The sequence below is a fragment of the Vombatus ursinus genome, unplaced genomic scaffold, assembly GCF_900497805.2.
Source record: "Vombatus ursinus unplaced genomic scaffold, bare-nosed wombat genome assembly UNPS02005286.1, whole genome shotgun sequence".
Classification (NCBI taxonomy): Eukaryota; Metazoa; Chordata; class Mammalia; order Diprotodontia; family Vombatidae; genus Vombatus; species Vombatus ursinus.
Genome location: NW_020945064.1, coordinates 7,055,924 through 7,071,847, shown reverse-complemented (window position 1 = coordinate 7,071,847; position 15,924 = coordinate 7,055,924). Strand labels below are relative to the sequence as shown.

General features: G+C 40.7%; 1 protein-coding gene across 7 annotated transcripts in view; it reads left to right on the top strand.

Annotated features, from left to right (window-relative positions):
• Positions 1-1,046: 1,046 nt before the first annotated feature.
• ZC3H18 (zinc finger CCCH-type containing 18) overlaps positions 1,047-15,924 on the top strand; it is an 84,648-nt gene continuing 69,770 nt past the window's right edge. For 4 of the 7 annotated variants that reach the window (XM_027846792.1, XM_027846778.1, XM_027846783.1 and 1 more), the window contains exons 1-2: positions 1,047-1,156; positions 9,762-10,378. In XM_027846792.1, the coding sequence (XP_027702593.1) occupies positions 9,776-10,378 (603 nt within the window). In that variant the 5' untranslated portion in view covers positions 1,047-1,156; positions 9,762-9,775. Of the gene's footprint in view, positions 1,157-1,216; positions 1,264-1,912; positions 1,987-8,362; positions 8,456-9,761; positions 10,379-15,924 lie in introns of those variants that run through there. The other 3 variants (XM_027846757.1, XM_027846770.1, XM_027846765.1) reach the window with 3 other exon arrangements.

Here is a 15,924-nt window from a genome sequence, read left to right as displayed (position 1 = left end):
ACCACCACTTCCAACCCAGCCATAATAAACTCCCCATTCATTCACTAAACATTCTTGCTTGTTGTTTAGTCCTTTTTCAACTGTGTCTGACTCTTTGTGACCTCATTTGGGTTTTTAGGGGCAAAGATACTGGAATGGTGTCATTTCCTTCTCTAACTCATTTTACGTAGGAGAAAACAGGCAAACAGGGTTAAGTGACTTGCCCAGGATGACACTGCTGGCGTCTGAGGCCACATCTGAACTCAGGGCCACCCTCGGCACTCTATCCACTACGCCACCTAGCTGCCCAATTATTAATAAGCATTTATTAAGCACCAACTATGTGCTAACAAATATAAACAAGCTCTTCATAGTCTGACTCCCATCATCTCATTCCAGTCTTCTGACACATTCTTTCCCTCTCTTCCCCTCCCCATCCCTCCCCACCCCCCCCTCCATTCACGGGACTCCGTGATGGCTTATGGCTGTCCTCTGCCCCGCCCCCGACCACAGATATATTCGGCGCCCCATTTTCCATCTTTCTTGAAATCCTTTTCAGCTCAACTGCTGTTTTCTTCATCAGACTCAGGCTCTTCAGGGTCTCCCTCTGCTGCTTGGGACCTCGCCCCCATCCTCAAAGCTACATTGTATCTTCATGTGCCTGCCTACATGCGTGCACACGTTAGAACGTTAAGCCCTTTAGGGCAGGAGCTGTTTCGTTTTTGTCCTTGTCTCTCCAGGGTGCAGAATAATGGCTAAAACCCAGCACGTATGTAATAAATTCTTATTGGCTTGAGGGACTGATTGACCGACATGCCTCCGTTTATCTTTCCCCATCCTTCCCTTCCCCCAATGCCTCCCGCCTCCCTTTTATGCAAGTTCTCACGCTGGAGGCAGCGCCTGTCTCTTTAAGCGTGGCACGCAAGGCACGCACAGCACGCACGGCACGCACGACAGGGCGCGGCGCGGAGAGAGGAGGGGGCGGAGCGCCCTGGCCCGGGCCAGGGAGAGAAGGAGGGAGGGAAGCCCGCTCTCTGGAGAGAGGCGGTCGCGGCCTGATGACGTCGCACAATGGCCGGCCCCCGCGGGTAGTGGAGCCCGTTTGTTCCGCCCGCGTCGCCCCGAAGTCGAAGCCGAAGCCGGAGCCGGAGCCGGAGCCGGAGCCGAAGCAGCCAAGGTCCGTGAGGAGCGGAAGGACCGGGAAGACGCCTCACCGCGCCGCCGCCCCCCTCCCCCTCCCCGTCCCCCTCCTCTCCTCCGCGGCCGCCCTCGCGCTGAGGTGAGGTGAGGAGCGGGCGCCGGGGGCTGGGCGACGGCGGCGGCGGCGCAGGCCCGGCCTGGGCTGGAGGCCGCGGCGGGGGCCGGCCGGGGGGCGGCGGCCCTGGAGGAGAGGCCGGGCCGCGCGCCGGGGCCTAGGAGGCGGGGAGGGGGGAGGGGCTCGAGCACTTCAGGGCTCGTGGCTCCCCCGGCGCGCGCGAGTGTGTGCGCGTGCGCGCGTGTGGGGCGTGGGGGGGAGGGGCCAGGTTCGGCGCCGAGCTCCGTGGGGGATCGGCGTGCGCGGGGGTATGCGGCCCCAAAGCACGCACGATCCCGCTCCTTTACTGCCTCCGGAAGGCGGGCCGCTGCCGGCCGGTCCATTGAGACCCTGGCTGCGCAAGGGGGCTGTCCGGTGGGGGCTGGACGCCCGTGGGGGTCGCACCCTGCGCCTGCCTGGCCTGTCTGGAGCTGTCACGGATCCTGAGCCCGAGATTTTCTTGGCTCCTGCTGACCGACCACTAAGGCTAGCAGCCCCGGTCTACTAGGGGTTCTCTGCGCGGAAAGTTCAGGCGTGAGAAACTTTTGGGTGGGAAATGCTAAGAATTTGCTGTCTTTCTTCACTGGAGCGCGCCTGTTGGCTGTGCTCCAGAACACACTTGGACCTATTGGAAAAAGAACGACAGCGTCGATTCCATGTCTGTTTGATTGGGAAGATGGAAACAAACTGGGAGGGTTATTGATTGGCTCGAGGTAACTGTAACAATGGTAGGGAAAGTATGAAGATTTCTGCTCTTGTGCATATTTTCAATTAGTAGCAGAGCTAACACTAAAACCTAGACTTTGCTACATAAATTTGGCCACTGTGCTTTGTTCTGGAGAGTGGAAGTTTATTACATAAACCTTTAAAAATATTCCTACAGCACTTTAAGGTTTACAAAGAACTGGAAGTCTTAGTGCAAATGTTATTTCCATTTTACAGATGAGAAAGCGGAGGCTTCTGAGAGTTCAGATGGTCGAGGTCTCTAAACCATTGTCAAATCAAGTCCTGCATTTATTGAGCGCTTACTATGTGTCAAGAACTTGCAAATTTAGGAGAGTTTTACATTTTATTTAACATTAAGAGTCTCATTATCTGTGCGTTTGTGAGTGTTTGTCATTTTGTGACATATCATTGGTTTTCTTTCTGATCAGTAAGTCTTCTAAGTTCTTTTTCAGTGATTTAACTCTTTGCGTGACAAGGGGATTGGGATCGCCCTACCCCCATTCCCTCTGGAAGATTGGGGTACATACTTTTGTCAGAGGTTAAACCTTGACCATTGATTGAGCCAGCTTCACCAAGTCCAGGAAACCTTTTTTCAACCAAACAGTTTCCTGAGGTGGGGATGTGTCCCAAGCCTTTAGGTGCTGATCTGTAACCATAGAGAAGCAGTATTGCCACTTCAGAAAAAGTGCAGTAAAGCCTTGCCTGTGATCAAAGTAGTTTTTGACTTTACCACATTTCAATAATTCTGGACTGTTAAAGCATGAATGACTGCCCTAGGACTCGGGGTGGGGGGGGGGAAAGGGTTCCAATAGATCGATGACTCTCATAGTTAAATCTGAGGGAAATTAATAAAAATGCTCTGTCACCAACCATACATTTCCTTATGGGAGTGTTTACCTTTTGGGTAGCTCTCCTTTGTGGTCTAGGAGTTATGGCTGTAAAGTAAGAATGCTTTACAAAATAAAAATTTTAAAATATGCATATAAGAACTCATACAGCCAAATTAATATTGACCTTCAGAAAGTCATCTTGGGAAGCTATGTACTTGAATTCCAATAATGCTATTATTGGGCAAAACATTTTAAGGAGTTCTCTTTGCCTTCAAAGTCTTTACAAGCTAGGGAAGAATACCAACGTGATTATTTATAGTAGTACTTGTTTTTTTGACTAAAAATCTTACTACCCAGTTTGATCTCTCAATTATTCATTAGACTTGACTTGAGATTGCTTTTTACTCTTTCTGAACTCAAATTGTTCCCTAAAAGGACAAAGAATTGCCACTATTGAATATATTTGAAAATACTGTCATATATCTGAAAGAGGAGTTTAAATAAAACTGTTACTAAAATTTTCCTTTGTCTTATAAATGAGCTGTATTTGTTGGAATAAATGTGTGGCCTTGCAGGGTGTTTACGTAATTTAGATATTAAAAACCAAGCCAAATTATTTCTCTTGCTTTATGATGGTTGGAGGTAATACTGCTTTCTTGAAGGTTGTGCCAGCAGAGCACAAAAGTCCAGCAAATCCTAACAAAATTTTGAGTAAGGCACTGGCAAAGAACTTGTTTGAGGACCAGCCTAGTTCATTGAAGTCTTATCAGTAGAACTGTGACAGGGTGATGAATTTATTTGGCCTCAGTATTTCATTAACATAGTCTAATTTAGGTATGCAGTTGTTATAGACTTTGTATGGAATTCACATTGCTGAAATCATGAATCTCAAAATTTTACTTCTTAATAGTCAGTCTTATCATTTCAGTAATATCTCACATGTCATAGGCAATTCCTTAAATGTGTGAATGAGGTCCTGAAGATTAGGCTCTAAATCTTGATATGAATTCATGATCATAGGTTAGTATTAGATTATCTAAGAAGACAAAATTGATCAAAATTGTTAGAAGTCAGCTAAGACTTTTGTTCAGAGAATGTCCCATTTGTTAAACTAAAGTAAACCAAATTTTTCTGAACTAGCCCTTTTTATGGTAGTAGAGTGTTAAATCTGGAAGCAACCATAAAAATCACCTGTTTCAGACCTTTTGTAGTGCAAATGAGGAAACTGAGACCCAGAGATATTATGAGAGAATGTATGTGAAAACATCTGTGAAAACTGTAAAGTTCTGTGTAGCTATAAAGTGGTGGTTATTGTCAGTATTTTTTTTTAGCAACTTAAAGTCATACAAGTAGTTAGTGACAGATTGAAGAACCCTGGTCTTCTGACAGATAGTCAAGGACTCTTTCTAACTAAACCACATTGGCATAATTGGTCTGATGCTGCTGTCAGAGGCTCATGGATTGATAGATTTAATAGAACTAGAGCTGGAAGGGACTCAGGTCATGTAATTGGACTCCCTCATTTTACAGATGGAGAAGCCAGGACCCAGGGAAGTTAAGAATGTTTACAAAGGTAGTAAGCAGCAATAATGAGTTATGAACCTAGGTTCTCTGACTCTAGAACCCAGTGCTCTTTCTCTTATACTAAATGATACTTTTCTTTTATGTTGTAATGGTTTTCAAATTTCTCACTGTTGTGTTAAAAAAGAAAGTCCTTAGAGAGTGAAACCATTTATCCTTATAAAAGACGCTTAGTATAACACTACAGACTTAAATTTTTCTAGTCTTACAAGGAAAGGCAGAACTGGCTGCCTGGAAAGTGAGGACTTAGTGCCTTTATTGCTCTGGCACATTCTTATGAGCACATGAAAGCTTGTCTTCAGCCTTGAAGAATATAGGAAATAGAATTTGGGGAGTTCTTTTAAGTAACTTCTCTTCCAACATGCTAAAGTAAGGACTTAAAAATATAATTTATAAGGGGACAAGCCTAGCAAGTGCTTAGTTTTTTATAATTTTAAAAATATGTGTATGTCTTTGTGTCTGTGTTTGCTACTGACCTTAGTTCAGCATTTTAATAATTTTGAAGGCATGAATGGAGTGTTTATTTAATTGGAAGATAACTCAAATCTGGAAGAGATAGCTTATATGTTAAATAGGAATCAGGATCTAAAAAGAGCCTGGGTGACTGTTGAAGATGTAGAGGGAATTCTTGTCCAAGTATAGATTGGAATAGATCCCCCTGAGCCTTTATGATAAGAGATAATTTCACAGGAATAAACATTGAGGCAGCATTTCCTGTGGAATTGGAGATTGATTTTAGTTGGTCACATTCTGGATTGTTTTTATTAGACTATTCTTTTATCCAGCACCATTTGTAGTACCAAGTTCAAATCATAGAAAAGTCTGCCATTACATAATCTAAAGCCAAGGCCACATGTTTGATCCTTTTGGCCATCACTATACCTTGGGCTTAAAGTAAATCCATGTATTTATTTTAGAAAAATAAGCTGTTGCATAAGGGGAGCTGCAGTAAGACATAAGTGGGCACTTGACTGTATACATGTCTCTTTTGGTATTATGTAGCTCTTTGAGAGCAAGAGATGTTTTATGTTTTCTTGGTATCCCCAGCTATATCCCCCTGACATATAGTAGGCACTTAATAAATGCTTCTTGATTTATCAACCACTTTTGGAAGAATACAGTTCAGAGGAAATGCCCTACTGCTGTTAGTGTAGGCAGTTTCCAACTTAGGAATAGGTTGTGTTCCACAAGATCATTTTTGGCTGGTTGTTTGGAACTTGAAATATGGCATTTTCCATAGAAACAGTTTTTATAAATGGTGCTTAGGTTTCCAGGGTCGCCCCCCCCCCAATCTCTTTTAATATATAACATGACTGAACTCTAGTATGTAAGATTCCTTGAACTTTTTGGGTCTCTCTAAAACTTGTGTGAGTAACAGGGAATAGGATATAGCAGCAAGAAGATATGGGGCATTCTAAGTTGGAGCTTTGCTGGTACTTAACAGAATAAGGGAGAAAGTTGGGTGAAGGATGAAATCCGTGGAAATGAGATGTTACTACTTCTGGTGGCAGACGTGGAAGCTGTCATCCAGAAGGCAGGTAGAGCTTTGATCAATAATTGTTCTTAGTGGTAAAGGTTTTTCAAAGTCTGGTGTTTGCAAATTGGGAACTACCTATAATGTTCTTTCCATATAGGAAGGACACAGCAAGTTTTAAAATGAATTTTCTTCTGTTTACTTACAAGCCCTTTTCTTGGACTGGTTAAGACTAATTCAAAGTCAGAAAGGCATTCATTTCTACATTTCCTCATTTAAGGTCTTAAGTTCTTTTACCTAAATGTAAAATGCAGTTGGTTCTTTATCTAATTAAATTTAAACTAGATTAGCATGCTTTATAATGAATTATCTATATATGTAAAGGTCTAGAAGTAGACTATGATAGTGCATGGAACATAAGAGCATTGAATAAAAGTATATGTCATATGTCATAATTAGATCATAACTGAAGATTAGACTAGATGAGGGTTAGACCAGACCGTAACCTTTAAAATCCAGCAGTGATTCTGCGTTTAGCAGACATATGCAGGAGATATCTACAGCCCATCAGGTACATGGTTTTTAGCTATGGTTTCAATTGGAACTTAATTTTGTAGATAAATTTGCTTTTGTGGGCAGTCCATGAAATCTGGTGTCTGTTCATTTCTTGAGAGATAGACATAGATAAGACATTCTTTTAAGGATTATCTAAATTCATCACATAGAGTACAAAAGACTCTTTTACAGTAACCAGTCAGTGCAAAAGTGGCTCTTAAGTGTACAATATGTTAATATTATCTCATCACCAAGGCTTGAAAAATGAGATTTTCACCTTATTATAGTTTAGGCTGCTGACCTTTTGACCGCTATTGTTAATTGATGTCAACCCCTATTCCCACTTGATTCAGGGGGAGGAAATGAGAAGTGTCAGCAGAAGGACCAGAATTCTTGTTCTCCCTGGCACAGAGGATCAGTTTTTTTCTTCCACCTTTATTCACATGCTTAGAGCAGCATGAAGCATGAAATTCAAACAGGATTACTTTGCAAAAAGAAAAAGATCCTGTTTTGTCTCCTTCCCTTTCCCATTCAAGGATGCGTTTCCATGGTGGTGTTGAATAGTTTGTAAAATGGGTCTGTTTACTTTTTTGCAACTTCAGATGGACAAGAAAACAAGTGCCCCATATTTTCTGTTAATGGCTTATACATATCTGTGGCTCTTAACCTTCTCTTTATTTTCTTCCTTTCATTCTGGCTGGCTGGCCAGTTTCTGGAAACAAGTCAGGGAGTAGAGGATTGACCTTGAAATCAGAAAGACTTGGGTTCAAGTGCTGTTTTTGACACATACTAACAGTGTGACAATTAACTTCATTGCCACCCAGCAACTGTCTAACACTCTTTAAGTTACAAAGTAGCCTAACTTCATTGCTGGAGGGAATTTACACTACCGAATTTGCTACACACACGAAATCCTAGGTTCTAAACAAACTCATCTTAAAGTAAATTGCCATGACATGTTCCTCACAGATAGTTTTTTCATTTGTTAAAACAATAAATTGTTGTCAGAGTTGTGGCTTTAGCTCTTTAGAGAAGTGAATTTCTGAGCTTTGACTTTATTTCTCTATGCTTTTAAACACATTTTACTTTTGAAAAGAGTGAGCTCCAAAGACTTTCTGCCTAAAGCAGTAAGCACTGTATGATTGATAGGCTTTAATTCAGTGTACATTTTTTGCCCAACATCACTAAGGGAATAGTGTGCTTGTGATATTACTATCCAGTTTCATTATTGAGATTGTGGCAGAGAAGGAAAAAACTCAGAGGTGGGAGGATTCGTCTGAGGCTATGTTAGAAGGGGGTGGATTGTAGATGTGCCATGGCGGGCATAGCCTGAAATGAGTGTTCAGGCTGTGCCATGGCGGGCATAGCCTGAAATGAGTGTTCAGGCAGTGCTGTTTAGGGAAAGACTGAAGTAGAAATCTACCAGGGTATGAGGTTAGCTGTATTGTATTATATTGAAATGCATGTTGAATTTAAAGTAAAAAAAAAACCTGGGTTCAAATGTGACTACTAATTGGGTGATAGTGTGTGGGGAAGGGTGGAATTGAGAAATATCCGATCCCTGAATATACCATGTGAGTTTTTGGGCAAGTCATTTCCCATCTCTGACCCTCCTGGTCTTCTCTATCTTTTGAGGGGGTTGAACTAGATAATCTCTAAAGTCTCTTTCAGCTCTAAATCCTGTGATGCTGTGAATGTAGCCAGTGTGTACATCCCTGTAGATTTCAGAGGACTGCATGAAAACTGCTCAGTGTTTTTTCTGCCACCAACATGCAGAATGAAATTAGTAAATGTCAGCCATCTTGCCCTGCATTTAAAAACAGGAGAAGGAAGAACAAAGTACCCTCCTAAAGCATCTGAGTGGGATACCAGCATGTGTGCACTTTATAATTAAATCTGGAGTAGTAAAAATAGACTTGAATATCTTCTGAAATAGAGCAGAATGAGACTGTCAGCATCATGTAAGCACAGCTCTCGTAATATGGAGAATTTTCTACCAGAAGTTCTTCTCTACAGGTGAATATACCCATTGGCAACTTATATCAAAGTCATGAGTCATGAGTCAGAATTTTGGTGGGAAGGAAGGAGTCCCTCATTGTAGATATGACAATGTCCATCAAATTACCTGACAGTACAAAATGGCCTAAAATATTATACTGAATTATGGTCTCCGTTTACTAGCCTTGGAGGCCAGGCTAGTAATTCTTTAGTTCGTAGCATTCTAAACCTTTGCTTCTGTGGGCATCTTTTGTATGACAAGTGCTGTTCTACTTTTGGAGTGTAAACTGATACAGATAAATCCATTCCTTCCAGTGGATAGAGTTGTCCCAGGTCTTATAGACCACTAGGGCCCACTATCTATTATCCTAACTTATTTTTAATAGGTATTCTGATCTGGGTGGATGTTAACACAGTACCTATACATGAAAAGTGACAGGCACCAACGTGGATACCCTTTGAAATGCATGCTGAGAGTTGCTAAAGAGCTGTCTACAATTATTCTGCTTTAGGCCCCTAAGGTTAACTCTAAAGCCAAAGGTAGGTTTATGGCTTACAATCTGGTGCCATGTATATTATCAGTGGTTACCATGTGGAGGCCACCTTTAATTTCAAAAGCAACATGTCACATAAAATCACATTGTTGGCTCCTACAGCAAAAGATCTCATTGACTTTTTTTTCTTACTAACTGTTAGAATTGGGGTAGGGGAGAGGGATCTTGTATCAAAATTGTAACATTGTAACATGCCTTAAATTGCATTTGTATTTAGGGGCAGGTAGAGTTCAGGGAGGCAGCATGCTGAGGATATGGAAGATCTTACCCATTTGGCATATTTCATTTAAATTGTCATTGCTAAAAATCTCTTAAGTGGTTTATAAATAGCACATTAATTTATTATTCTTAATTGGATCTATATGATTTTAAAGTTAATTGCCTATTTTCTCTTGGAATGGTATAGTAGTAAGAGTTCTAGATTTCATGCCTAAGAAGTTGGATTCAAATCCTGGCTCTGCCACTTACTCACTGCCTAAGCTTGGTCAAGTCATTTAACTTCTGGGCTGAGCTCAGTCCCCTTATCTCTAAAATAGGGGGTTTTGAGGTCCCTTTCAGCTCTAAATATATGATCCTAGGAAGCATAGCATCCAGAGTTTGGAGAATAAGAGTCTAAATTAAAGAGAATATCTGTTCAGGATTAAAGCCAGATGAAAGAGAGACACGTACACCTGTTATCTCCCCTTCAGGCCAGTAGAACTAGGAAATGAAATTTATTTCCCAGTTTGTGTTGAATTTGGTAAATGTATCTATTTCTCTTTCTTTTGTAGGCCAGAGGATACTGATGGATGTGTGTGAGAGCCCGGATCGAGATCCTGGATCTCCAGAGGAAGAGCAGCAAGAGCTCTCAGATGACGACATTCTGAAAGAAAGTGGGTCTGACCGGGAGCTGGATGGAGAGGGGGGGAGGGGCACTGATTTGGAGGAAGAGGAGGAAGATGCAGCGAGGGCATTGAGTCAGGGTGAAGAGGAGAATCATTCAGAGGAGGAGGACCGATTAAGTGAAAGCAAATCTCAGGACTCTGATAATAATGATCAGAGCAGAGAGCTTAAGAACTCCCCCTGTCCAGAGGAGGAAGAGGAGGAGGAGGAGGAGGAGGAAGATAGGACAAATGATCTTAGAGATGAAGCCTCTTCAGTCACGAGAGAACTGGATGAACATGAATTAGATTATGATGAGGAGGTTCCTGAGGAACCAGCAACTACTGCTCAAGAGGATGAGGCTGAGAAGGCTGCTGGAGAAGATGAGGACGAGAAAGGAGAAGGCACTCCCGAGGAAGAGGAGAAGTCCAGTGGTAAAAATGGGGAGGAAAAGGAGCCCCTGGAATCTCTCAAGGAGAAAAAAAAGGAGGAAGATGATGGAGAAATAGATGATGGAGAGATTGATGTAAGTAATAGCCTAGAAAACTAACATAAATTTAACTAGTTTTTAGTATTCCTGCCCTCTCCCAAGGAAACAAACTAGATTTTCTACTCACTTGGCATACATTTTTGCTTGTACACACATATTACTCAGCTGTCCAATGTCATTAGTTAATCATCTGAAAACATAACATTAGGCAGAAAGATATGGGGGAAACAGTTCCACAGAATGTTTAAAAAGATGATTAGCTGGGTTTCATGATTTTATAGGGTTTGGTATAATATGTCATGATTATAGTGTACTAGTGATGCCATTGCAAAATGATATTGGTCCAGGAAATGTTGTAAAGGATATTCCTAGACTGGGCATTTAGCTAATCATATTAAGCATGACTTGGTGATTGTTGGATTGTATAATTGAATTGATAATAAATGACCATGGATCATTTTTGTTCATAGTCCCTTACTAAACTGCTTACTAAACTTCACTGATCATTAACGCTTTTGCCATACAGTAAAGATGGGAAAGAAAATGCCTTGAAACTCAAATTTAGCTAATTTACTACATGTTGGATTTGGCTAAAGGCTAGTCAAGGAAAGAGAATAAAGTTATTTAAAGTGTCAATTTTGGATTATCTATACATTTTCTGATCATTCCTGCTTACTTTGGTTTGTAGATATTAAATTAACCTTAACCTGGATAAGGAAAGTTAATTGTCCTAACGTTGTATTCATGTCTCATGAGCCTCTAGCAATGGATTTGACTTTCCAAAGAACAGAATGCTGCTGTGTTTTTGAGAAGGGGTTTAGGAGGGGGAGAGAGAATTTCTTTGAAACCAGGGAGCATTGTGGTGCATTGGGGAAGCACTGACTCTAGATAGAGGCAGAGGATCCAGCCCTCTTTTCCAGGGCCATTTCCTTCTTCTCCCAGACCCTACAACACATTAGTCCAGCAGGAACAGTCACAATGTTCTTGCTTCCCATTTTCAGATTCTCCCTCTTCCATTTTCACTCAGCATCTTCTCCTCCTTTGAAGTCCACTCTATCCAACTATGTCAGTCAATCTGGAGCCTGGTGGCAGTTATTTAATCACAGGTCATACTTTTCTTTCTCATGGAATTCCATTCCTGACTCTTGACTTTCTCAACCCCAAATTACTGCTGTTATATTAAATGGCTTTAACAATACATGTTGATAGTCTTTCAAACATTTTAACCTCCTAGGACCTCCAGCTCCTCAACTCTATCTACCATTCCACCTCAGCTGCACAGAGATGATCACACTCTTGCTCTCACTGTCATCCAAAAACTCTAAAATTCCTTTATCTAAATATAACCACCTATCATTCCATGTCTCAGTTTGTCTTAATCCTATCCTGTACTTTCTTAGTCTGTGACTCCTGTATATGCTACACTTTTTCTCCCTATTTGATCCTCTACTCCCAAATCCCTTGTTCCCTTCTCTTTTCAATCCTGGATTACTGCTGCCATGTACCACCTTTGCTTCTATTCACCAGGTACTGAAGGTAGCTGAAAGAAATCATTCAGTCATGCTCACTGAGCCTACTACTAATTTGTGAGCTAATCTCAACTGGGCCCTCATTTTAATTCTTAATTGAATCTGTATCACACTTCTTATAGCAGCTGTTTGAAAACCTCTCTTCTCTCAAGCTTTCCCTACCACCCTCTCTCCCAGTGCTTATAGATGAGAATCTCAAAAATGGAGGCCATTAGGAGCTCCTTTTCTTCTCTCTTTCTCACAACCTCCTAATATCATTATTGCCCATTCTTTTCTCATTTGTTCTGGTCTCTGTTGAAATGTGGTCTCTTGAGTCACCAAGGCCAACTGTTTGCTCTCATCCCCTCCTATGTTTCCCAGAGATTGTCCCCATAATCATTCATTCCCTTTTTCTAATTGTAAATGTGTTCCTGTCTGTTTCTTTTTCTGCTGCCTATAAATACTCCCAGGTGTCCCTCATCTTTAAAACCCAGAAAAACAAAAAATGCCCCACCATCGTTAGAGCCTATCATTCTCTTAAACTATTGTCACATTTTCCTCCCCTTTTGCAGCTAAGCTAGAAAAAGCTTTTAGAGTCGATGCTCTAATTTCCTTTTTTTTTTTTTTTTTCAGTCTCCAGCCATTTTCCATTTGGCTTTGCTGGATTGAAGTTGATCAGTTACAAAATTATCAATAATTGCCTAATCTAATGGCCTTTTCTTAGTTGTTATCCTTTTTGACCTCTCCATAGCATTTTACACTGTTAACCTACTCTCTGAGATATCTTTCCTTTCTAGGGTTTCATAGCACCGCTCTTTTTTAGTTCTCCTACCTCTCTTGAGTAATCAGACTCTTGCTGGATCACCACCCTTATCATGCCTCCTAATTGTGGGTCTACCCCCAAGCCTCTGTCTTTGGTGCTTTTCTTTTTGAAATCTTTCCCTTAGTGACCCCATCAGCTTCCATGTTTTTAATTGTCATCTGTATGCAAGTAACTCCCAGGTTCTATATATCCATCTTTAATCTCTCTCAGCTATAGTCCTACATTTCAAACTGGCTATCCTGTAGGAGTCTCAACAGGTCAAACACAACTCATTATCTTTTCCCCTACCCTAACCCAGCACTTACACAGAGATTTATTAAGCATCTACTATGTGCCAGCCATGAGTTGTATTCTCTCTCCCAATAGAATATAAGCATCTTTCAGTAAGGGATTGGGTTTTTTTTGGGGTGGGGGGCGGTGTTGCTAGGCAGTGGAGTTAAGTGACTTGCCCATGGTCACACAGCTAGTAAGTGCTATGTGTCTGAGGCCAGATTTGAACTCAGGTCCTCCTGACTCCAGGACTGGCTCTATCCACTGCGCTACCTAGTTGCCCTGGATTGTTTTATTTTTACCTTGGTATCTCCCAGTGCCTGGCACAGAGTAGATCCTTAATAAATATTTGTTGTGGTTGATTCAAATCTTTCCTTAGAGACACTGCCTGTGTGATCTTGGATTAGTCTCTCAGTGTCCTTGCACCTCCGTTTTCTCAGCTGTAAAAGAAGATTGATCTAGGTCAGGCCTGCACAACTTGGGACCCACAAGCCACTTACAGCCATTTGATATGCCAAAGGATTTCGGGTGGCCTGGGAAAAATGTAGAGGAAAACATCCTTTGCACGTAGAGGACATCTTTTGGTGTGCTACAAGTCTCGGGCGAAGCAGGCTGCAAGTTGTACAGGCCTGATCTAGGGGACTTCTGAGGTCCATTCCAACTCTAAATCTATAATTCTATGATTCCTGACTGAAGGAATTCTAAGTATAGTAAAACCCCATGTGAAAGGAATGTTACAAAAATGGGATGTTCTTATCCGTTAAACTTTGGTTACCACGAGCCCTTTATGTTATAACCCATGTTGAAAATCTTTCTAAAATGTAAGTCTTCTTTCCTGGTGTAGTAGGAAATGAACGTGAATTTTATAAGACTAGGATATAATCTGGAATTTTAGAAAAAAAAATTTTTTCTTAAGCAGTATCCTGTTGCTATTGGGCCATTTAACTGGTTAGGGCAAGGTACTAATTATGCTGTATTGTTTCCTTTCGCTCCCATTTAGAACCAGTTTTCTTTAGAGAGCAAAATGAAATCCTCTTTCACAACCATAGGCTATAACCCTAGTCCTACTTAGCCAGTTCACAGTATATTCAAGGGAAATCAGATGGGATAGTGTGGGTAGCTCAGTATGAGTTCTTACCATGATGTGAAAACACATCATCCTGGGATAGTACTAGATGCAGAATCAAATGTTCTTTTATTTTCTTTCTTTTTTGTGTCGTGGTCTTTAAGTCTTGTGTCCTGTAGTAAATTTAACCTGTATCAGTTGCTAAGCGGGTATTGGTCCTTCTTGGTTCTATTTTCATTGATATTTATTCATGTTTTCTTTTTCAAATATGCCAGTATTGACTTTTCATTCCTCTCTAATGTCCTCTTCTGCCCACTCTACACTGCTTTAATGGTTGGAATAAGTGGAAAACACCAGTCTTTAATTGTTTGACACAGGCCCCTGTACTTAAAAACTGGGAAATACTTTTGGTTTTGAATGGCATGATGACTTTTACGTATTACAAAAAGCAGCGAACATTTTTACATTGTGATTTAAGTCAATTGTCTAGTTTTCTAAATTAAGGGGAAAAAATCTGGGCGTGAGTTATCATTTTGAAAAAGAAATTAGAACATACCTGTAGCATCCAGGAAGGTTGGTTTGGTTAGCAGTTATCTCATTTAAATCTTTTTGGGAATGTAATAGAATAGGGATTTTATTACCAAAGGAGATCTTGACTTGTTACTCAGCATCCTGAACAATTACAAGTGTTTATTAGCTATGTTAACTGTAGAAAGTGACTTGAATTGGTCTTTTTTCCAACTTACCAGGACTTCTCTGTTAAGGTGACATATATATCCAGCTATTTTTCCTTTTAAATTACAGGTTATTGTGGCAGGTGAGCTGATTCTTTCCTTTCCTTCCCCCATCACTTTTTTTGCTTTAATTTCCTTGATTATCATAGCGCCAAGTCATCCATTAATCCCCTTGAACGTATTTTACTTGGATCAACATTTTAACTTAAGCTTTGCATCACTCATGTTTTGCCATGATAAAATTTTCTTTAGTTACAAATGTATCTACCATCATCAGAGATGAAATTATTCATACGAGTTTTTTAGATTATTATTTATAGCAGATTTAGATTCTTTTGACTGCAAGGTAAAAGGACAAAGAAATCACTGATGGCTAATCCATGAATGAGATTAATTTTAATTAAGGGTTTGAGGACCCTGATCCAACCAGGCCAGCATGGAGATGGAGATGCCACAGGACATGGTTACATTCTTTGACATCAACTCTTTTAGGATCTTCCCAGATTTCCACTGGCTCTTATCTTTATAGGCGAATTATCCATGAATTCATCTAAACCTTTTAAAATGTGTTCCATATTTTCAAGTCAGGTAAAGTTTCATAAATTTGTGGTCTGCTTTGTGATTTAGAACTTCTTATTTGTCCTAAGCTTGCCACTTATTAATAGTTAACATTTATGTAGCACTTCAGGGTTTGTAAAATACTTTGCACATATTGTCTCATCTGATCCTCACAACAACCCTATGAGGGGAGGTACGTACTGTTATTACCACTATTTTATGAGAAACTGAGGCAGAAAGAAGTTGTACGTGGAATACTTTCCCAGGGTTACCTGCTTGTGAGTGAGGCCAGTGAAATGTTTCTGAGAGGCATCACTTCATTTTAATATTCCAGGATTTCATGAACAAGCTCATTTTTACCTTCACTATTTCATTTATGATTTTGTGACCTTCAATCACTTTTTTTTTCAGTCTTTTGCTTTTCCAAATTGAAGAGTCTTTTTTTTTAAAAATCTCACATACCAATTAAAACATCCTTCTGTTCATTTTCGTTAGTTAAGTTAGTTAAGATCTTCTGGAGTTCTTTGGCATTTTTATTATCAGGTTGTCTCTGGAATCTACTGTGGTTTTGTATAAGAGCAAGAGAGTATCTTGTGTTTCTGTTATTCTTGATGATATCAACA